General features: G+C 37.1%; 1 protein-coding gene across 6 annotated transcripts in view; it reads left to right on the top strand.

Moving 5' to 3' along the window:
• PLEKHA7 (pleckstrin homology domain containing A7) overlaps positions 1-24,504 on the top strand; it is a 145,604-nt gene that overhangs the window by 45,624 nt on the left and 75,476 nt on the right. Inside the window, exon 1 of one of the 6 annotated variants that reach the window (XM_033515374.1) lies at positions 4,385-4,772. The exons of the other annotated variants lie outside the window; for them this stretch is intronic. Coding sequence (XP_033371265.1) covers positions 4,702-4,772 — 71 coding nt within the window. The 5' untranslated portion in view covers positions 4,385-4,701. Of the gene's footprint in view, positions 1-4,384; positions 4,773-24,504 lie in introns of those variants that run through there. 6 annotated transcript variants of the gene reach the window in all.

Raw genomic sequence — 24,504 nt, 5'->3', positions numbered from 1 at the left:
CTGGGGGTGTTTAAGAAACAACTGGACGTGGCACTGAGTGTTGTGGTTTAGTTGTGTTGGTGGTTGTTCAGTCACAGGCTGGGCTCGCTGATCTTTGAGGCCTTTTCCAACCTTAGTGATTCTGTGATTTTGTGACCTTAAGACAAAGCCTCTGGATGCAGAAATGTGTCCATACCTGAAATATAACCTACTGCTGTGTCTTCCCATTACTTTTACTTCACTGTTCCTTGAAGGACAAATCCTTAATGGAAATAGATTCCTTAAATTTCAGATACTTTATACTTCAAGGCTCTTACTGTTTCTGCTTTATGGTGTTCCATCAGTCTTGTCAGCCTGTGTGATTGCAGGAAGGAGTGAGTTGGCAGTTTACCTTACAAAGGATGTCTTCATCATTTCCTTTCTTCACTGTGAGGCTAGTGAGACACTGGTACAGGTTGCCCAAAGAAGCTGTGAATGCCTTATCTCTGGAAGTGTTCAAGACCAGGCTGGATGGGGCTGTGGGAAACCTGGTCTAGTGGAAGGCATCCCAGTCCAGGGTAGGGGGGTTGATCTTTAAGTTCCCTTCCAATCCAAGACAATTCTATGTGAAATCTCCTTTTGGAGAAGTTTTAAATTTGCAGTTGGGCCCTGTGTTAGCCAGTGAAAGGCTGGGTAGGTCAGATGAAAAATAAAAAAAAAAAGGAAAGAAAATAAAAAGAGAAGAAAGAAAAAGAAAACCCTTTTCCTTGTTATCTACATGTGAGATTTGAACTCTACCAATTATTAACACTTATTACCAAAAGAAACAATTTTTAGTTGAGTTGTTTGACCAGCAAATTTAGGAGTGCAGCAGAGATTATGCATTGTCATTGACCCCACTAGTCTGTCTCGGGGAAGAATAAGGAAGACATCCATTGGCAGTGATGTTAGATGGCTTTCTCACATGTTTTTTTTTTCTCCAAAGTACTGATGTTGTTTATAAGTCCTCTTTCCTTCCAGCCATCACTTCTGGGTTGTTTGGGTTTAGGGAATTTTGTTTGTTTGTTTTTCCCCTATATAAATATCCGGTTATTCTTTAACTCTGGATGAGTTTTGAATTTCCAGTGATAGTGTCCTTCTTCATTTGCAAATTTGCCATTATTCTTTAGTATTGTTGAATATTTCTTTATTTTTGTGTTTTGTACAGAAAGGAGGAGAAGGACTTTCTGTTATGTCATCTAAGTACTGCTCATTATATTGAATACCTTTCTAAAATTTTCTATGTGAATGCTGTTATTTTCAAACTGCATGTAATTTTATTTTATATTTCTTGGTTTTGTTCTAATTCACTATCTAATTTATTAGACACTAATACAACAGGCAATGAAAATATCAAATATAACACTTCAGATGGGAGTAAATTACTGATTTATGGTATTGATGTTACAGTAATTTTTGCATGACTCTTCATTCTATTTTTATGAATACTGAACATTTTATATGCATTTTGATATATAATCACATAATTGTCTACAGAATGCATACTCTCAGTTCCAGGTTTGATGAAATTGATTGTTAGTTATGAGGTTTCTTCTTCAGCCTGACTTGGCTTTAAACAAATATTCCATTAGTTTACCAAGGATGCTACTAGTTTGAAATAGCTGAAAATGTCATGAATTTGTTCTTCTCCAGTCTTTCAGCCTGTCCTTTTTGAACTGTAGCTTTTTGAACTTGAGTTGTATCTCAGTTAAATATTTCATACCTTTTCAAGCAGTAGCATTAAATAGTCTAACAGGTAACTTCCTTCAGTACTAAGGTCATGTAAATTCTGGAGCCCACACTATTTGTGTCCCAAACTTATTTTCTTGCTTTAATTTTTTTCCTGCAGAGTAATAAGAGTTACATGGCATGCTATGCCAAACAATACTAAGGTGGTTATTTTTAAGTGAGCTGTTGGCTCTGAAACACGGAAGTAAATTTCCAACAGATGTGACTGCAGTTGGAATGAAACCCACTTGTCTCTTTCAGTGGAGGTGGTGTTTGGCAAGTTAGGTCTGGATCCCAAAAGCAGTTGTGTTCTGCCTTCCAGCCTGCTTGTAGAACTAAAGAAGAGGGGCATTTGTTAACTGTAGGGTTTTGTTATGGGGAGGCTTTCTCTTTGGTCCTAACCAGATTTTCTCTTTCTCTTTTCTCTGTCTTAAGCCACACTTTCCCTTTCTGTTTCCAATAAAGTGATGTGATGCCTACCAGTGAAGGATTCCACTTCTGGAAAGATCATCCTAAATACGGTTTTTGTCTGCCTATTGTCATCTCACTTTTCCCCATCTTTAAATGATGTGGAATGCTGTCTACCCATTTGAAAACTGCACTTTCCACCATATTTTAAAATTTAAATGGCTTTTATATTTAAATTGAAATTTCAGAGCAATAATGCTTCTGTTGTGTTAGAGGTAGGAGCAAAAGGCAAAAAACAGCTCTGTTCTGAATATTCCCACACATCTTTTCCCTCAAATGCTACAGCTGTTTTATCCCTTCATAAATCTTTAATCAGAGGATTTCAATACTTAATTACAAAAAAAAAATTAACCTCACATCATTCCTTTACTGTCAGGCTGTATTTTCCTCATTATGTGGATAAGCTAGGCATTAAGAGACTATGTGATTTTTGCAAAATGTCATGGCAAGCCACTGGCAACCTCTAAGACTCCTAATTTATAAGCCGGTAATCTGCCGACTTGACACTAACATTCTTTTCCAGCTGGCAAATCCAATGGAAACATCCTAAATCCCAGTTGGGGCTAGGAGTAGTTATTCCGAGATGAGAGTTGCTGCAAAAATGTGCTAATGCTGCTGTTATCAGTGTTGAGAAGACACCACATAGAGGATACACAGAATACAAGTGCAAGTGTCTCAGGGGTGTACGCACAAGGGACTCCTCAGGGCCAAGCACAGCAGTGCAGAGGAGTCACTGGCATGTCCCCCAGCAGCTGTGGCCATGGGGATGGAAGTTACCAGTATTTGTCCTAACATTCCTGATTAGGAAAAGGGGACTCAGGTTTAGTAGAGTTTTCTCTTCCTCTCATGTGCACACAACTTTTTTTGGTGTTCCCCAAGTGGTTTTGAGAGTCATGAGTGCTGCATACTAAACATGAGAGAGATGCTTTTTCAAGTCTGTTTGTAAAATTTCAGCTGATACCACAATATCATTTGTGCTTCAGCTGCCTTTTCAAGCTTGCTCTTTATAGCCAGGAGAGAGATAAAAATTTATTCAAAATGACAAATGACGTATCCAGAAGATTCTTTGTTTTTCCAGATTATCAGTTGGGCAAATAAAAAACAAAAAAACCACCCAAACCAAACCACTTTTTTTTGGGCAGACTGTGTGCTCTCTTTGTATCCTGGCACTTTTATAGGATTTAAGGAATTGGAGCCCTATGCAGTAATCTGTGTCTTTTAAGTCAGACTTTAAAAGGTACCTAGGATAGTGACAAAGTTTTGTACCATTTTTCTTATGATGGAAATGTCGATTATAAACTTAGGATAAACCAGATGAAACTGATTATTCTTTTTCCAAAACTCAGGCAAAATAATATGAAAGTAAGTAGTGTATCATGGGGTAGAGGTAGTAAACTCAACATTTTAATGTTGTCCAGTGCAGCTAGCATAGGTAATGAAATAATTTAAAAAAATCTCTTTTATTTAAAATTTTGCTTAAATTAAGGAAATCCATGTGTGAGGGCACTGCACACTTTTCTTAAGAGTAGTGTAGGTAGGTAATCATTTAAGTCTATTTGACATTAGTCATACCACTGGGCAATACTGTGATTACTCACATGTCTTCCTGCTTTCCAATAGTCTTTCTCTCTTGTGGAAGGCATGCCCAAATAACTTTAATGTATCTTACCATTGTACTGTATATCAAAAGAAATGTTGCTTTTGATATTTCTTTGATTTAAGCAGTAGTAAAATACTGCAGGAAGGCACATACATAATTTTATATCTATATTCAGTAGCTTAAATAATGTGATTTAAGATTCCATCTCCTCTCCTTCCCTCCTATTTTTTCCATAGTTGGGAGTGTAGCATTAGAGGATTCTTCTTTAGCAGGGGAAGCTCAGTATGATTTTTCATGCTACCACGGTGTGCACTGCAATCTGATCTTGCTTACAAAACAATAGTACGCAGAGCACAGTTGACTGAAATGTTTAGATGACGTTTTTGTCATCAAGTTCAAGGTCGTGGATCTCGTGCATACGGAAGGAAATTCTTGCGAAGGGCTGAAACGATGTTTCACCTGCAGTGTGGCTCTGCACGAGGCGATCGGAGGGATTTGCGGCATTGGCAATAAGTTGTGCTGGTGGCTGGCTGCCTGCCAGAGCAGGGCTGCTGTTCCAGGCAGCAGGTCTGTGCCTGAAAGGCACTGTGCTCGCAGGAGGAATGCGGTGCAGGGCTCTCGCTCCACTCAAAACCGACGGGCTGGCCTTGCCTCGCTGAGGCAATTGCGTGTTTATGATTTTGTAGTATGTGATGTCATGAGGGTGTTGGCTTTTAGGAATTTCACTACTGAGGAAGCAGTTTGAAATGAAGCAGGCAGAATCCTCGAGACCTTCAAATATGCACTTGCTTTCTTTTTAGTTAGCTTTGAGCAAAGGTACAGATGGATATGTACGTACATATTTTTTTAGTAAGTAATTAGCATATGGAACATAGAAGAGATTTAAGTGGATACCATACCTGAAGGCAATGTCGAGCCAGTCTGGATTTTCAAACTCTCTTCCTCTACCAGGATATCCATTCTACCAGGTGTCATGCAGGTACATCGTGTTTTAAGTTTTACCTTTTAATGCAGTTGCATATAGAGCTGTAGTATGATGAATGTTTTAACTGATTTTTTTTTTCCCCACTTCTTTGTTCTCAGAAAAAAATTATAAAATTGGAGAGTTAAGCTGTAAACCATGAATAGTATTTTAGAATGCTATGTGCCTGACCTGATGATTAAGTTCACTTTTATTTAAAGCAAATATTTTTTATTTTCTAAGCATACTAAATATTTTCAGAGTTTTCTAACTGGAAAAATGAAGTTGTAACCTTGGAGATTTTTTTAAGTGAGTTACGTATTCAGATATTTCTGTCATTTATTGGGAGCCAGCTATCTCTGGTGTTGAGAAAAGGAAATTATATAGATTTCTAAAACATGAATGATTTTAAGTCTTTTCATGTATAATTACATAAGGTAAATAAACAGAAGTACTTATATTTTGCTTCTAAGACAATTCACATGAAATGTGCACGTGTGAAAAGATTATAAATACCAGTGTTGTGGTAAAGCTAAATTGTACAAGCTTCTTATTTTATCTTTTTAACTCACCAGTCCTTTTTTATTAGTAATCCTTCCTTCTGAAAGTGCTGTATAACAGTTTTCTAGTGAATGGGCTGGATCCTAACCATGAAATTACTCTTCCTGCTGTAGAAGACTGTAATATTGCATAATAATTAGAGGGAATGTGTCACAGTACTTTTGTGGCTGAAAGAGCTCAGGTTTCTGGCACACCTTAATACAGGAATGTAATCTCTGTTTATTGTGTCTAAATCTGAAGTCACTGCAACAGTAACAGAGGGAGGGGAAAATGGCAGTTAGGACAGGAGTTTTGTGTTATTACTCATCTTTCAGTAAGACTTATGAAGAGGAGGATAAGAGAATGAGTTAATTATTCACATACTCAGATCTAGAGAATGAATTTGACCATCTCCATTAACTGCAGCATAGACAGTAGTGTGGGTTAGTTTGGTAAGGCTGCAGTGATGGTCGCTTGTGAGTAGAAACTCAAAAGTGTGAGTGATTCTGCATAGAGTTGATTTAAACACTATTTCATATGTTTCTTGAAATAGATTCACATATTTGTGTCCCTATAGCACTACTGGGGCTGTCTGCTCCAGGGTATCAGAGTTAGCCCTTGAGAGGTCAGCCACTGTGACTCCTCATAGTTGGTTGTCCTTTGGCCTGTCTTTAGTGGATGCTGAAGCCTAGTAACCTTTCTCTTTTTTTTTCTGGACAGTTTTTGTGATAAAAGGCATGAATAAGCTGGAAATTAGGCAAGAAAAATTCAGTATATAGCAGCTGATGTGAAAACCTTCTCTTCCCACCCATGTGTTAGGTTCTTAGTCAAAGTCACAGCTTTTCAGTCCTGTTCCTTAAGATCCAAACATGCGGAGCCACAACCCAACTCCCAAGTTTGCACAGTGACCTTCTGGACAAGAATGAAGGTCTCATGAGTGGGTTCTAAGTCCTCTGTTGTGAAAAGAGAGAGATTAAAGTTCTTGAACTTTTGGATCCCTGTTGCTTATCTGCATTTTGGTTTTAATTCTCTCCTTTATGTTTCTTACATGGTTTTAAATAGTTTTTCAGCATTTCAGTGAAGTCTGTGTTTAATAATTTTCAGATAAGATAATTAGTTTCTGTTATATGCAACTGAGCTTATTAAGATCCTGTTTTATGTATGTAAAAAAAAGGACTTACTTCTTTTAATGACTAAGTCATTCTGACTTTGCAGCTCTATTTCAGTACCTAAAAAGAGAAATTCCTTACATTGTCTACAACCACTGATAACTGTAGAATGTAAAATTAATATTCCTTCGGTCCCTTTAGAGCTCATCCTCAGTGCAGAATTTTTCTTTCAGAATAGTAACATCCATCCATTTTTGCTTGGGGAGTAGTGTACCTTACAGAGACAGGGCTGAATTAGAGTCTCCAATGCACTCCAGTGCACTCATATTCTGGTGGGTGAATTTTTCCCAGTAAAATAAGTAAGCCGTGGGACTACTGTTTCATAGTTGGTTTGTGATCTCCAGTGGGAAGGTTAGTGTACATTATGCTAAACTTGTATCTTGACAGACATAAAATCTACTGTGGCTTGCTATTGAGATGGCATAGAAGTCCTGAACAGAGTTCTGGAAACACTCTCTCTTCAGGAAGCTTTTTGTCCTTTTTTTTTTGTAGATAAAACTAATTTTCCACAGATCAGAGTTGTCATTGGGATTGCTAAGTGTTCGAATGGATTGTGCTTTCTGTTACCCATATGGAATAATAGTTTTGGAGTAATATTTTATAGAAATGGGGATGGTAGCCTGTTCTGGAGGAATGCAGAGTCAGTGTTTGTTCATTTACAGTTTTCTAAGATTGCTTAGGGCATTGTTTATCTTGGAGATGACCAAGATGCTGTCTACAAAACTGAGTCACTCAGAGTAGCATGGCCTCCTGGCTGGCTGTGGATTATGGCATTGTATATATCAGGAGTTCAGCTTGGGGACTGTGTTTTTTGAGCCATATTGCAATTCATTTTTGGTATCCAAGTAATGCAGAATTGGTATTTCTTGCTTTTCCGTATTTAAACAAAATATAGAGATGAATATAATTTAGTTTGTGTGTGATTAAGAAAACCTCCTTTTTATTTTATAAGGACAGAATAAAAGAGATCTGACCTTGATATTAGTTGTAGAAAATGCCCCATGTGATTGAAGAACACTTCAAGTAATTTATCATCTTTGTTCTGTTACAGATTTGGTATTTGATATAGAAATTCAGAGAAAATATGGCCATCTGTAATTCATTTGCTTCAAGATAGGTAGCAGCAAATGTAGAATTATTGTTAAATTGTTAAAATTTAAATGGTAGCCAAAGTAAGACTGCAAGTAAACCTGTTATTACTCAGACTACTATGGCATCAGCCACAGAGCTTGCATTTTTTCACCTGCTTCATCATGTAATGTTGGGGTTTTTTTTTTATCATTTGGTGTAGAAGGAAGTCTGTTCAAGAGTCTTTCAGAATAGTTTCACCATGTTTGATTTTCATAAACCTAATCAGTGGATTTTAAGAACAAAGGCTGCACTCATGTCTTTCTCCCAGTTGCCCTGGTATGGCAAGAGCTGTTTATTGTAAGAACATTTGCTATCCTTCTTTGCTTTAGGCTGCTAGACAAGAAGAGTATAGTCTTGTGAATATTTACTTGGCAAAGAGAAGATATCTGGTATCTTACACATGTTTTATGGGGGAAGCCAGAGCTTTCAGGTCCACTAGGGTATCAGCAGATTGTAGCCATTTTAGAAAACAGTTGTTGTTTTTGTTTGCTTCACAAATTCAGATGCAGTGAATTCACATTCAAATGCAGTTTTGAATAAGAGTTGCATCCCTTTCCTCGCGTGGAGGTGTGAGATAATACAAAACCCAACTGTCTCAGCTATGGAGCAATTAGTGATGTTTTTGTGATGTGGTTGGAGTTTTGCTGGTGGACTGTGATACTCTTCATAAGAAGATTCCCCTTTGTCCTAACCAAAATCAGAACCTTCTGCATCTCTGTGCAATTGCTACTTCCAGAAAGATCAGTGGAAACCACATTTGCAACAAAAGTCTTGGAATCTCACATATTATTGTACCTCTTCTGTCTGCTAATAAAGAAAAGGGGGAAGACATAGCTATCCAGTTGTGGATGGTGAAAACTTGTAATCTTGTTGAATTCAAGATGAGTCAATTGCACCTGTGCAGTTGATTCTGAATGCAGTTAATGCAAATTCCATCCAGTCAGTCATAGCAATAACCTAAGTAAGTTACTATAACTGAAACTAAGCAACAAATGGGCAGTGCTTATCTGTGGAAAAGGAAGAGATTTTGCAGCATTAAGCCACTGCTTTTCTTTTAAGGAGAGAGCCACTGCCCACTTCAAATATTGCCTTTTATTTTAAATTTAAAAAAAAAAAGGAAAGCTACTATATTTTAGTCAAAGGAATAAATCTTGATCACTTACATGTTGTGCAGTGTTAGAAGACAGTAAACACTTGTAAAGAAACAAATTTGCTTAGTTTTCTTTGTAGCATAATTTGACAAGCTTACCTAAATTAAAATATCTTGAGAAATAATGTGCCCAAGCAAATAGTAATCAAGAGTAACTAAAATTATATTACATTTTGTTAGTGTTAGAGGAAGTCCTGGCTAGCTATTTAATATTGCTGTTCTGAATATTCAGCAGTAGGCATGTGTATGACAGGGATTTACAGTTGCGTTTTTCTTGGAATAGCTAAATCAGTTGAGCAAAACTTCCTGTATTTTATGTTCTTTGCTGGTTCAGAGCTGTTACCTTTCATCTGTAGGGAGAAGAGGAGGAGAAAGGGGAGGGCAGAGTTTTTGACTAAATGGAAAAAATATATACACAAACATGGTGTGCTAAAATTCACATTGGCCTTAGAAACTGCTTCCCCATAGAATTTGATTTTTATATATGGCTACAACAAAATGTAGTTTTCATGTTAGGAGAGGGAGATTGGTCTCTGGTTTTTTGAAAGATAATTCCTTCTTCAGGGCTTGGGAAGAACTAGTAAAGAAAGCTGGTGCTGTAGGAATATATTAAATTCAGATTTAAGTAAGAGAGGGAATGATTAAAATCTGAAGAGGACAGCTTTATTTTATTCTCTGCAATATTTAAGTGTGGGCAGGCTATTTTTATATTAAAATGATTTAAATATAATATATATATAAAATTGCTTTATAGGCAAATGAAAAGATTGCTTTTAAGTGAAAGCTTTTTTTTTTTTTTTTTCTAAGGGGCCTCATGATTAGAATGTCAGCAGTTATTTGGGCTTGACAGAACAAACAACACATAAAAAGCTTCCCATAATAAAAAGTAACTTGTTAAGCAAGATTAGACTTGGAAAAAAGGGTTTAGCTTGCAAGGAATAAATCTTAAGCACAAGGTGATCTTTGAGAAGACAAAATGATAGGAAAACTGTTAAAGATGAGGCAGGTTGCAAGGTCATCATCTCTAATTTTTTCCAGAAGACAGAAGCATGAAATGGTGAGAGATGTTGATTGAGGTGTGGCTGGTGTTGTGATTCCTTGTGGTATTGCACGACTTTACTCAGTTGCTTCCTTGGAAAAGTGAAGCTGGTAGGAATGCATCTCTTACAAAATGCCTCTGATACAACAGATCTCTCTGCTCTTCCCGATCTCTTACTTCTTGCTTTCCTGTCAGTCCCCTTTTTTCCCTCACTCTGTTTAGTCTCATTTTTTCCATATTTTTTTTCTCTCCCCTATTTTGTCCCCGTCTTAATTGGAAATGAAAAGCCACAGCGTGCAGGTGACCATGAGATGGACACAGTCCTGCCTGTGGCTCCCTGGTGACCTGCAGGACCAGCTGTGGAGCTGTGTGTGCTGATGCTGTCCTGGTGTTAAACCGAGCTCTTGTAAAACTGCTGGCAGTGGTGCAGTGCGAGTTTCACCTCTGTTGGGTTCCATTGGGTATTGCCTTCTTTAGGTGTCTGTATCATTTGGGGCTCCTCAGGTCTCTGTGCACGTTCCAAGTGTGGCTCGGGTTACACTTGCTGGAAAGGGTGTTATCAGATGAACGGGTGGCCGATTGCAACAATTCATTATAAATCATTTGGTCAGGAAAGAGGAAACTGAGGGTAAATGTGAGCATTATGATAATGTTATTCATTAAGGTGTCCTTAGAAAGAGGCAAAAGAATAAACTGCATATGGTGCAAAGCGGTAGCTCTGATGTGGACTGCTTACTTTTCTAATTAATTCTGACTGAAACTTTGAATATTTCTTCTTGTTTACCTTGTGCTTTCAGGTCTTTCAGGCTGTTATTCACAGAAATGTAATTGCAGTTCTTCTAATGACATTGATATTTGGGTGGCAGAACCAGTTACAGCAAGTTCTGCATGGCTTTTTTCTTAAGTACTGTTTTCTAAAACATTATGCATTATGAAGAAAGAAAAAAGTCTAGTGTAACTAGAGATTCAGGTGTAAAATGTTTTGTACTTTCATCATTCTAAGGACTTTAGCATGAAGTGGTGGTTTGTTCCTTTATTTTTGGGACATTATGCATTATTTCTTCTGTTTTAGGGGAATTTGTGTGTTCTAAAATTTTGTCTGTGTTGGTATAAATGTACACTGACTTGGTTTTGTGAATGCTGATGGTTCTGAATTCTCTTTTGTTCTTTCTGTTACCATTTCTGCCTCAAGAGTTGACTAATGTACTTGCATCATTAAGTTAATGAATTATCACAGATCTTTTGTAGAAATGTGCTTCCCAAGATTTCCACTCCAGTTGATTCTCTTGGAGCTGAAGGTGCTTGGATACCTCTTGATTACTTTTTAAAAATCCTTACAGGGATGTATCTGGAGGTTTTCTGAGATTCACTTGGCGTGTTGAGAGAGTCCGGGCTAAGCAGTAAAATGTAGGTTGCAAAATCACCCTTTAACACTGTGAGTTTATGCTCTTGATACAGTGGTTTTAAAATTAAGTATGGAAACTAAGTTTGAGTCTTAGAAATTGAGCCTATAGAGAAATACTGTTCTTTCCAGCACACCTGAAAGAAATTTTGGCTTGTATTAAATCCTGCAGTTTAAATGATGGTCCTAGAAGTGGTCCTGGTTTGTGAAGCATTTAGTTGATAATTTGAGAAATGTAAACTAGGAATTTATTACAATTTGGTTTGGAGGAAAAAAGTTGGAGTACTGGCAGAAAATTTGTGAGGAACACATTTGCAAGTTTCCTCTTTATGCAAATTAAAAACTTATTAAATCATAAATGAGGGCATTGCAAAAGCTTAGAAGTTGTTTTTGAAACAATTAAATATAGCAAAATTAAAATTAATGCTGTGATTTATGTTGATATTTGAGTGTCTGCTAATATTTGAGTTATAACAAATTGTTAAATATAGATTGTATCTATTCAAATCAGATGTAGTTTATCTTTAGTCTCACTTTTTATGCTGTTATTTGGGCAGGTGTGTGATTTATGACATTGCTAATCCAGTTTCATGAGTCCTGCAATTCATTTGAAGGACATCTTCCTGCAGAAAAGGAGAATAAATATGAGCACTTAGTAAATGAATGCTTATATATTCCATTTTTAGACTTTTTGCAGAAAACCAGACTACTTTTTTCTCACATGCTGAAGAAATAAGACACTTATTTAAGCAGACGGTTGGTCTCCTGTTGACGTGGAAATGCCTCTGTGCTGCTGAGATGACTGCAATGCAGATAATGCTCATGGTGCTCGCCTTTTCAAAATTTACATCAGGTTTTCAGCTCCTGCAAGAGTTCTTATTCAGTCATGGCTTTGGGTGAGGAATAATCATCTGCTGAAACAGACAATTACAGTGGAGAGGACTGTGATGGCTGAGATTATGAGCTCATGTGGGGAGGGTGCCAGGGCACTACATGAGGATGCTGCTTCCCTGGTGTGTCTGTCTGGGCTACGACCTGCCCCGACTGAAAAATTCGATCCCATAGAGCACTTCCTCAGAAATTAAGACTTGTTTCATTTTCAAACATTGTTGCATGTTATTCTCTTTCCTTGGAAACTCTTGGGTGTTGTACTCTTGGCTTGCTGTGACATTACTTGCTTAGTTCTCCGTTTCCTGTGGCCACTGCCTTGTCCTGCAGTGGGACAGCATCTCTGCTGTGTTCTTTCACTTTTCAAATTTCAACTCTGCCTGCACTTTGCTGCCCCTATCCCTAAAGTGTTGCAGGCCTGCCCATTTTCCCTTTGGCTTTGTAGAGCCTCCTGTTAAAGGCCTTGTCTCTCTGCAGGGCTCCTGCAACATTCTTGGAGCTCTGTAGTTCTTCCCCTCCTCTTCCCTATTCCTTTCTAAATAATCCACGTTTTACCTGCTGCTCTAACTACATCATCCGTTTGAAAAATCCGTTTCTTGGCTCTCCTGTTAAACTGCATCAAGTTCAAGCTTGTCTTCCTTGCTTTAAGACATGTCATTAGCTCTGTCCCCACTCTGGTTTTTTACCAGGTTACTCCCTCTGCTTAAGCCTATTCAGAAGTGGATGTAATAAAAATTACTTGCTTTATGCTTACTTGTGTGCTGTTTACCAGGTAAGATTTCTGGATTTGAAATACATCCTGGTTTATAGAATTCATAACTGTTGGTTGTTCATTTATTACTGTTCTGAAAAATGTAATTGCCTGGTCGTTCCCAGCTTCTTTTGGCTTTTACTGTTTTCCATTCCCTCCTCAGGTGAAAGCTCGAGTGTTTCCCTTCATTTTCCTACAGCTGTTTGGTCTTTTCCATTGCTCTTAAAAAACAAAAAAAGTTGCCTGAAGGGAAGAATGGAAGTAAAAGAAAAACTTGGAGCATTACCCATAATTGTGGAATCTTTTAATTGTACCTTTGTCTTCTGTTGGAGAGAGTAAGGTTTGAGGTGATTTCACAGAGCCAGAAATACTGTTCACAAGAGTTTCTCTGTTGCGAATTGTTCGCACTAATGAAAAGTCAGCATATGTGTTATGGATTAGAAAAATGTATTTGTATTGCAAATCAACTGGATTTTACTTAGAATAATTATCATGTGTGTCCACTAGGTATTTCTGGTGTTTTAACTCCAGCTTTTCTGAGCTGTTCTGTATCTCTGAAGAGCAGTAGGAAATGTTGGTATAGCTTTTAGATAGCGAAAGATAGAATAATTTTTCATTCTGATTTTGGCTATTCATGTGGAAACCTTAAAGGCAGGTTTGTTTTCTCCTGTGTTACCACAGATGAATAAAATGCAGAATATTTAGTATGTGGCCTGTGTCAACTTGTTATACTAAAATCTCAGTTCAGGATTTAGAATTGTTAAATTAAAGAAAAGCACCATGGATCTATTAATGCCTACTAAGAGTCTTTCATGTTCCCTGACAGAAGTGTTTTTCTGGTGTGGATTTATTGCTGTTGTCTGCTGGGCCTGCTTTATTTCAATGTGCTGAAAACATTAGGCAAATATGCAGTGGATTTGGTAATGTAAACTTTTCTATTGCTTTGCACCACGGGTCTTGATTTCATTCCACTGTGCTTTCTCTCTGTATTCTTTTCTGCCCACTCTCACCCTGCTGGGTCATGATGTGCTGTATTTCAGATGCTAAAAGCTCCTGAAGATAAGCCCTTTATTATTAAGTACAAGCTGTTCTGAAAACCTCAATTGCTTAAATGTCATAATTTTGCATGTTTTAAAACCTAAATTTTCCTAACAATCAAGGCATTGAATGTTTGAACTTTCAAAGTCTGCATAGTCTACTTGCAGTGATTTGGAAGAAACTTCCTGTATACTTTATCAGTATTAATGTATATTAAAATTCTATTCTAAAATATCTACTCTTTCCAGTTTCATTTTAAACTTGGGTAAAGTGTGGTTTGTAAAAGTCCACAAACATAGTGCCATAATCTCTGGATTTTGTATTATGACTGTGAATTTTTAAAAGTTTAAAAAGCATTACAGATAGTCAATAGCAGCATTTACTCTTTTCTACTTGGTACAGGATGTGTCAGGAACTGCAATAGGAATTTGGGCTGAAGTTCTTTGAAGCAATGCTGGTGCCTAATTAGTTCTGTTAAGTAGTTGTGTCCCAATACATGAATCTATTCTCTGCTGTTATTTTTAAACTATTGCCTATTCCTTGGTTGTTTTTTAAGTTCTGAATATATTCATGCTGCATTTGTCTTGACAGTTTATTCAGCTTCTCCTTGCATCACATATAGCACATTAAGCCCTGCTTGAGTACTAGACAGAACTTTTTTAGTAGAGTCATCATTGTTAACCTGCTGATCGTGGTTGAGTGCACGGATTTGGAAGTGGAGATCTGTAAGTGTTGGGACATGTGTCTCGGATCAAAGCCGCACATGTGTGTTTACTTCACAGAACTCTGATGAAATACTGGCAGCCTTGACTGGAGCCCAGCCAGAGGCACCTTGTGTTGTGCAAGCAGCTGTGGCTCAAGTTTAGAAGTGTAGTTCAGATGGTTGAATCAGTTCTTTCAAAGAAAGAAAACCATTCTGGACACTGGAAAGAAAAACTGCTGTAGACCATTAGATGAACTCTAATGGCATGAATTGTCCTGTGAGAATCTGCAGAAACTGGTTGGAGTGCTAGAGTTGCTTTGACTAGGTTGCTATGCTACTGTCAGCTTCCTTACCCATCACAATATTTACCTTCAAAGATTCAAAGTCAGAGCCATGTCAACCACCATGGTACTCAGTGTCTTTGAGTTCAAAACATAAATTTGTTTCCAAATGGCATCTCTGACTTCCTTTCAGCTGCTGATTTATTCTGGATTCAAAGTTGTCATGGTAGGGCGCGGGTCATGATGTGCTCATTTGCACATAATGTGGTGTTCTGTGAAGAGTTCTCACACAGAAACTGAGGAAGTTTTCTTTGGTGATAGCCAGGACAGAAAGCAGGAAATACCCATAGGACAGAGGTGACTTCTCAATATGTGTATCAGACAACTGCAAGGCTGCTGCATGCACATCAACTAACATTTTCACAACCCCCCCTATAGTTCTACAACCTCAGTCAGATGTGATTGGTAATTCGGTGGTTGCATAAGCAAATGCCTTGCACTCTTCTTCAAAAATGCTGCCAAAGTAGTGAGATCAGCAGCAGTCACACAAATGGTGCTTGAAGAGATGAAGACTTTCCTTGTGTCCTGACTATATTTACCATTGTGCTTTTCATCCAGCTTGGTCTTCTGCTGCCCTTCTTTGATTTATTCTGTTTGTTTTGATGGGTGCTTGTTTGTTTGTTTTTAAATTAAAATGGTCATAATTTAGCCTTACTTTTGTAATGTACAACACACTTGGTTTGTGCAGTGTGTTTCAAAAAATGTGTCACCTGTTTGCTGCTTGTTTGGATCACTGTTTTGGTGCTTGCGTGAAATTACACAGGAATCTAATCTGATGGATGTTTGGTCTCTAAGTAATCATAAGGAATACTCTTGTAAGAGTATCTCTGAATCAATTCCTTGAGGATTCCTTTTGTTGTTTGATTAGTGAAGAGCAAAAGATTTTTAACTCCTGATTGTAGTGCCAAAGGACACTTACATGAGAGCAACAGCTGGTATGTCCTGAGTAGTTTTGAGGCAAATAATTTTGTGGTGTAAACAAAGGAGAACTTTTTCTCTGAATATTAAAATTTCTAAGTATACAGCAGAGTATACAATGTGCATTTTTTTCCCTATTTCCTACTTTGGAAGAGGTCATTATAGTTTTCATTTGGAACTTGCTTTCCCTAAAGTTACACCACGTGCTGAAATTTTGTATCCTTAAAAAGCTAATGTTCATAATTGCTCCTGAAATGTTACTTGCCTTTTATAACACATGTGATTTTGGAAGTTCTTTAAGATCCTTCAATAAAATGAGCTAATGACTGAAATAATTCCAGTAGCTTGATTAATATGATTAATACTATTGATGTCTGGAAGCTGTTGCTCATGAGTCACTTCTCTTTTCTAGTAGTAAAACCAGGGCTTTTCATTCTGATCAACAGAAGTTAAACGCTTCTGTGCATAGAACAAACTCTCACAGTATTTGAGAAATTGCCAAATATGAAGGCCTTATAATTTGACAAATAAAATTGAAATTGGCTTATTGGCTCTTCTTGTTTTAGTTTAATATTAAGAGTTCATGTTGGTAGTTGATACTGGCTTCCATCACTTCATAATTTTATCAATAAATTTAAAAATATAAGGAATCCAACATAAAAGTGTTGTAGAGCACAAATGTAATTAGTTATTGCTAATAGATGAAGTCTATTTCCCAGAACGGAGGAAAGCCAAAGACTGCAGTAACGGAATCGTTCTTCTTATCCCTTTTATGTATTATGTAGATGGGGTATGATGGAGGTGCAAGTCAGAGTGCTAGAGATAGCCAGGAAAACGTTTGGAGTGATTTAAGGTAGTAATTAGGTAGCTGGCAGGATGCAAATTTATTCCTGTATTTTAGATTTGACTTTCAGGGATACTTTGCCTTTAGTTAAGACTATAGTAAATTTCTATGGGGCTAAGATTTCTCACCCGACTTGTGATATTTGTTAAACTTAGGATCAAATTTTCCTGTGGAAGGGAAAGTACAGTGTGTTTGTGTGTGTGTATATAAAACTTGTTATTTTTATTACTGTTCTAGTGGTTATTTCTAAAGATGCTACTCTAGAACCACTGTCACACTGTGGATTGTTCATCTGAATTCTGATCTTTTTTTGCTCTTTGCTGCTCTACAAAATCTTGTCCACTGTTGAAGTGAAATCCACAGCATCCGAACAGATGAGATATATTGTACCACAAGTAATTTGCACATTTCTGTGCTTCTTCCTTATAAATACAGCAATGAGTGGTCAGCTGTAAGACAAATACCTGGGTCTGATGCTTCTTAAAAAGGCTTGGATTTTTTGATTGATACCATCAATTGCTATCAATTGAGGCTTTTGTGAAAAGTACTGTGTACCTTAGTATTTCATAAAATCCTCTATATAGGTACTATATGTTAGTGGTTTACTGTCTTTATCCAACCCAGTCTGGATTCAAGGTATTGATATAAATAATTCCAGGAGTCCCCCTGAGTTGTTTTGTTCCTGTAGGAAATTTGATTGAAATCAGTGTTGGTGATAAAGCCTGTATTAGTTTTAATCATTAGCTTCTATAGTATGACAGCTTAAACAAAGTACATACAGGTTATTAATGATATGGATTTTTATTTAGTTGATTTTTCTAATCTGTATACATGCCAGACTTTTTTTTGGTGCTGATTTAGAACATTCTGCCTGTAGAACTTGCTAGGTTGTGAGAATAAGCCTGCTGTTGTTATATGTTGCATTTTACAAAGGCAGTCGTCTGCTTCCTCTTGCTTCAGCATGGTTTGGAACAATATGCAGAAATAAAGGGCTTTGGCTCCCTACCACTTCTTGCCCTTGAAGTAATAAGCAATTTAACACTAACTCTTCATAGAAGGACACTTCTTTTTGGTAGAAAAATATGTATGTATTTTCTAAAGATAGTCTACTTTTCATGCCTTGCTACTTCATTGAGTGCCTTGATGAGTTCTGGATGACAATAAAAATGCTGCCCTTGACTTAGAAAAAATAATAAATCAAACAATTGAGCTACAAGGAAGTTAAATCCTAAGATGAGAAAATTTTTTATGTATTCTGTCTAACAGCCATGTACTTTCTAACGTGTATCGTTCCTTTTTTGCCATCTGTGTTCTTTCAGTGACTTCGTGGTTTAAATCACTTCCTGCGAAAAAGTTATTTCTAGACATTTTGGAGGCTTCTGCAATGTTTGTGAAGTGCTTGGCTTCAGTGCAATGCTGTTGGTACTATTTGTGGTATTAGTGAAGCTGTTTGGTTCAGACATGAATTCCTCAAATACTCCATTTTATGCATCCTCCCAAAATTTCAAGTTTCCTGCAGTGTCGTTTACTTTCAAGAGATCAAAGTAGTAGTGAAATCATGATTCTCTATGTAATGCTGCCTTCTCAGTCATGTCAGGATCTTACTGATCAATGAAAAGTTACTCTTTCTCACTTTATGGAACACATTTTTGTTCTCCCCATTGAACCTGAAACTTGAATAAATTTATGGTTTCCAAGTGTCCTTCCCAAATATTTGATTTGGAAATCTTTCACTAGAAGAGCTTTTCTAGGTTGAATCCAGAGTTTGTAAGAACATGGTGTAGTATAGAATTTTTGCTTTGTTCCTATGTGCTTTTCTTCTGTTGATTTGTCTTGTTCTTCATATTGCAGTTGGGGGTGTTTAGCCTGGAGAAAAGGAGGCTCAAGGGGAACCTTTTCACTCACTACAGCCTGACCAGAGGTTGTAGCCAGGTATCTCCTCCCAGGCAACCAGCAACAAGATCAGAGGGCACAGTCTTAAGGTGTGTCAGGGGAGGCTTAGGTTGGACATCAGGAGGAATTTATTGACAGAAGGAGTGATTGAGCATTGGAATGGGCTGCCCAGGGAGGTGGTGGAGTCACTGCCCTAGGATATGTTAGAGGAAGGACTGGATGTGGCACTCAGTGCCATGGTCTAGTTGACATGGTGGGCCTCATAGGTTGGACTCGATGATCTCAAAGGTCTTTTCCAATTTCTAATTGCTTCTGTGATTCTGAATCTGTATGAATTTGTTTGCATAATCAAAACTGAATGCTTAGTGGTCCAGTTTGGTATTCTTTCCCCTTGTGGTGTGAACAAATGTCCTTAACATCAAAAGAAAATGGGATTTTTTTTTTCTTTTCTGGACAATCTATCTGCATTCTCAATTGACTGATATTCTCTGAAACATGTATAAATATTAGTTTTTCCATAATTTTGCATTTTTATCTTAACTTGTATATTCTTGCACCGTAGGACTTCCTTTTTTTAATGTTTCCTGATAGGAAATGTCATAGTGGATATAGGCCAGGAAGTCAAGATTTTCTTCGTTGTGTAATCTAACCTGACCTTCAATAGTCCAACGCTAACTCTTCATACAAAGAACTCTTTTGGTAGAAGAATGTTTCTCATGTGAATAGTCAACTCCACTTCTTGTCCTTCACTACTTGATCGATGCTCAGAATTTACTTTAAATATTATTGGTTGATGATGGGCTATAGGACAGCTACAAATAACAACAAATTATGAGATTACCAAGGTGTATCCATCTGCCTGCTTGTTGGCAAAAAACATGGCTATGTGGTTGTATAAATAACTGCTGTACTTTGTGGTAGCTTGGAGAAGAATTAACATCAAGTATTCTGCTTTTTATCCTCTTGTGTATTTTTAGCAGGGAATTGAAAATATTTTCTAATCACCAGAATTGTTTATGCATGCTGTGAGCAATGAATAGCCCTGTCAAGGTAGAGATTTATGTTTAAGAATCTGCAGGATTCAAAACACAATGGCTTTTAATTAATTTTTTTAAACAGTATCTAGCCCATTATATTTTAAGAAGCCCACCGCTGCATTTATAATTGTCCTTTTTTTTTCCCTCCACAAGACTAGAAAAATCATGAGATGTCTTGCCTTCAGCTTTGCCTCTACTCCTTTGCATGTAACCAACCAATCTGTGGGGATGTTGGCTTGGACAATGTGTCTGATAAACATTTGAGATTGACTGCTGAGGTGAATTACAAAACTTAGTCTGCATTGACATGAGAAATATTCTGCCAGCCATCCTAAAAATCATATTCACCAAAGTATTTGGTAAATGGCAAGTGTGGAATCTGAATGTGAGGAAATAAATACAAAGAGCAAGATATTCAAGGGGAAAAATACTATTATTCTTGCAATTTTAAATTGGTACTTTAATTTTTTTTTAGAAATTAGAGTTTAGTTTTGCTCAAACTGTCAACAGAATGAATTTCAGTAATTAAAATTCCTATTGTCTTCTCCAGGCATGAAAAGGTTTTTGTTGTTGTCATGGTGACAGTTGAGTGACAAGTTGAAAGTGAGTAATTGCTACTGAGAGCTCCATTATGAACATTTGCAGTATTTCAGAAAGTATTTCAAGACAAAATAGGATTTCTTTATTGGGTTTTCAAAACATGTATGGTGAACATACACTCAGAAAGGGAAATTCTGCGTTCTCGATTTTACAGTCTCCACAGTGCTTTTACCCCTGTAAATTCCATTATTTTAAAGATGATGAGGGAAGTGTGATTTGCAAGGTACAATTGTGTTTGTGAATTATGATTACATCAGATAGTGCTGCACTGAAGTTTGTGTTTGTCCCAAAACTGTATTCAACAGTAACCCCGTCACAAACATTCTCATTACCACATACCTGGTTTTTCTTCAAATATAAGATACTTTCTTTAAGTTCTGAGAGCTGTTTTAGGGAAAATATTTTAATTCCCAGGGGTCATTATTATGCATTTACCTGGCTGTCAGAGTTCATATTCTTCTTGCTGTTGGTAAACATGAATTAATTTATAGTATCTTACTGATGTATCAGCTTTCTGACAATCAGCCAAACTGAAGGTTTCTCTTGGGTTTTCACTGGTGCAGTTTGACAGCTCTGGTACCTTTATTACATGGAGGACATCATAATCAAAACCTACATGCTGCTATTAGATGGGTGCCAGGATCAACTTCGTGCATTTTAAGACCTTTAATCTCTAGGAAATCTGTGTGACTTCAGAAATGTCTGGAGCTTCAAGGTGAAAACCTCAAGTATGCGTGTATGTTCATACATGGGCGTATCTTACATGTATGTTTCTTTTTGCATATGTATCTATAAAAGTACAAGAAGGTGTATCTGTAAACATTTTGAGTGGGGAAGGGCAATTAAAATTTTTGGTTTAGGCCATGAAGTAGTTCAGGAAAACTTGTTCTGTGCAGACTGTCACTGAAATAGTTGACGAGCTGAAGGACTGCTGTGTTTGTGGATGAAAACTCCATTGAAACTATGCAATGAAATCTTCTCCATAATTGTGCATTTGACCAAATTGGTTGAATTTTTCTCAGTGGTGATGAAATATCTTAGATCTGAACTGTCATTCTGTGCTTGGTAAACCCTGACAGGATTTGGTTTCATTTGCTAAGGAATAAGTGAACTGAGGACATTCAGAGCCTTTTCTCCTGTTTGCTTCTGATTCATGACTTTATGAGCTCAGTGATTCAGAACGTGTTCTTACATGAAAAGCACTGTTTAAACATGAGGTTAAATACATTACATTAAGAGCACTGAAGTGTGCTTTTTACTGCATACAAGCTTTAGGTATCATTGTTTTCTATATATTCTCTCAGTAGACTTACATGTTCCAGTATTACCACTCTCTGTTTTACCTCTTCCTAGGGGTAATGATTTGTAAGATGTCTTTTTTCAAAAATGGCATGTAGGAATCCTTTACAGACTGGCAGAAGGAGATGTACTGCTTGGTGTCCATTATCATAATTCTGCAAACATTGAGAAATATGAGTTGTCCAGTTTGAAGTGTTTGAACTAAGGCATGTTTTTACATTGTTGCAGGTAAATCGCAGATTAAAACTGTAATCAGTTTTTACATTGTAGTAGGTAAATGCCATCTCACTTTTTTTTTAAGCTTCATTTGTATGGATTTATTTTGGTCTATGAAGTAATTTAAATATTACCAAGACTGTAAGTTAGACTTTTAGGTGATACTGTTAATATGTCTCAACTATGCAAAGGGTATTATTATTGCACTATTGTAAAAGTCTTGTTGTTCCTTGAAAACTGTGGCTTCTGTCTCTGGAGAAAATTTTCCCTTCCTAATGAATATAATAATACCCTTTCTGGTTAATTGTCTAAACAATATTTAGCTAGTTTGTTTTAAACTGTTTTGTGTTTTAAACTGTGGTGTGCTTTATTTTCTTACTGGCAAAAATACCTCTGATACTACAGTCCTATTGACTATTATAATTACTTTCCATTAAGGGAGTTTTTAGTCTGATGAGTCATTTCTAGGCATTTTCATTCAAATAGCATACAGAGTATTGGCTCAGAAAATACAGTAGCTGATTCTGTTCTTGTACATGAGAAAATAATGCACATAGAAGTTTGTCACTTAAAGAAAAGTGTATTTCAAAATAGTTTCTTTCTTTTAATGTGATGAGTATAGGAAATATGAGGTGAAACTGTTCTGTGATCCAGTAAGCAAAAAATGTGATCTCTGCCTTTTGTGTAAAATAACCATATTTCTCACTGGAAAATAATAATAAGGGCCTATAACTCATACTTCATTCCTTAGTTTTCTGCAAGGAACTCTGCTTCTTGCCAGTTAAAATAATGTGTTTAGACTTTTAACTACAAAAGCATTAGATAGGCAAAAGCATGTGCAAGCCGTGAAAAATTGGCATTTTACAAGTTCTACCTTAATCTGTTCTTTGATATCTGCTTTGTAGTAATTCTTAATTTATGATTAGGAAGTGTTACCTGCTGTTGTTCTGGGTTTTGTGGATTTTAATTGAATTATATGGTTTTAGTTGCAGTGTCATTTGTGCTTTCTAAAAGTATTAGCTGTTAAAGTTTGTTCTTAGAAACCCCCCACAGTGGAAGTACAGAGATGCTGTAGTGCAGTTTTCTCTTTTTGATCATTCTGACTTTTCAGTAAGAAGAAAATGATTGTGAATGGAAACATCTCAATAAGTAAAATGGTATTCCTGAGAGAGATGAAGAAAATACAGAAAGGGAGAGAAAGTGTGCCAGTGCAATGTTATTTTGTAACTCAAGGGCTTACACTCTAATTTTTGTGTGTTTTTGTGCCAGCTTGTTGCAGATGCAGATGGTCCTCAGTGAATGAAGAGTGTAGAAAGTTAGCGGGAAATATTCTTGAGAAAGGTTGAGATTAATGTGCCTTGAACTTCAACTGGTTTTTAGAAGATAAAATGTGTCTCTGCTGTCTGTGCTCCTAGTTCAGGATTTCTGTAGTGACCACAGTATTATGACAGGCTGTTTGGATTAAAAGTAGTGCATAGGGAAAATCCTGCTGGAGGGTGAATAGTTTAGAGAGATTGGGGGTGGAAGAGCCTGAAGCAATACATGCACAGTGTTGCTATGCTATTTGGAGATAGGAATGTCTGAAACATATTTACAAAATAATACTGTACATACAGGCCCTGAGAAGATGTAAAAGGTTTCCAAGATTCTATTGTATTATGGAAGTTGCAGTTAAAATGGTGTTTTGAAGACTGAATTGAGAATCCCATTTTAATTATTTCCTGAGAAATCTTCTAATTGATACCATTGAGATTTAATTTGTAGATACAACTGCTGCTGCTAATGTCCCACATTCTGCATTCTGCATTTTAAAAAGTCTGCTTAATTTGGAATCTCATAGGTCAGTTAACGCTTCTCTTTTGATTTGTGAATTTATGAATATATAGTGATCTTGATTGTAAATGTTGTATAATTATACATTAATATAACCTATGGTTATAATTTGATTGTAATATTGTTATACATTAGTTGTGTGAGGAAGAGGACAGGATAATTCCATGGAGAACTGGAACTACCTGTACTTCCAGCCCCAGGGAACAGCTGGGAGTTTAAGGAACAGAGGAGAACATCTCAGCTGTAGAGGATTAGGAAGTAAGGAAAATCTCTGCAGTGTTTCTAGGACTTTCTTTGGTTGCTGGAATTTTGTTTGCCTAAGGGAAGGTCCTGTGACCTGAACTGTGTGTGTTGCAATACCATGTGCCTAATGAAGGATGTATAATTTTTTTGCTAGTCCAGCCACTTGTGGTGGTTTTAGGTAGTAGTTGGTTTCTGAGCTCATGACAGTTTTCCAGCTCAGATGGGTCCGGAGGTAGGCAGTGAAGATGATCAGAGGGCTGGAGCACCTCCTTGCGTGAGGGAAGGCTGAGAGGGTTGGGGTTGTTGACCCTGGAGAAGGCTCCGGGGAGACCTTATTGTGGCTTTTGAGTATTTAGAGGGAACTTATAAGTGGGGATAGTTTCATTATTGGAGGTGATAGGATGTGGGGCAATGGCTTTAAACTGAAAGGGGGCAGGTTTAGATTAGATAATGGGAAGAAATTCTGTGAGGGTAGTGAGACACTGGAACAGGTTGCTCAGAGAAGTCTTGGATGCCTGATCCTTGGAAGTGTCCAAGAGCAGGTTGGATGGGGCTCTGACCCACCTATTCTAGTGGAAGATGTGCTGCCCAGGACAGGGGGGTTGGAACTAAATAATCTGTAGGGTCCCTTGCAGTGCAAACCATTCTGATTCTGTGATTATTACATTGTAGTGACATTGCTTCCTAGATAAGCATCCCATTACTTTAACCGAAA

Source organism: Parus major, chromosome 5 (assembly GCF_001522545.3).
Source record: "Parus major isolate Abel chromosome 5, Parus_major1.1, whole genome shotgun sequence".
Taxonomy (NCBI): Eukaryota; Metazoa; Chordata; class Aves; order Passeriformes; family Paridae; genus Parus; species Parus major.
Note: the sequence above shows the minus strand (reverse complement) of the source record. Positions and strands in the feature narration are given on the sequence as shown.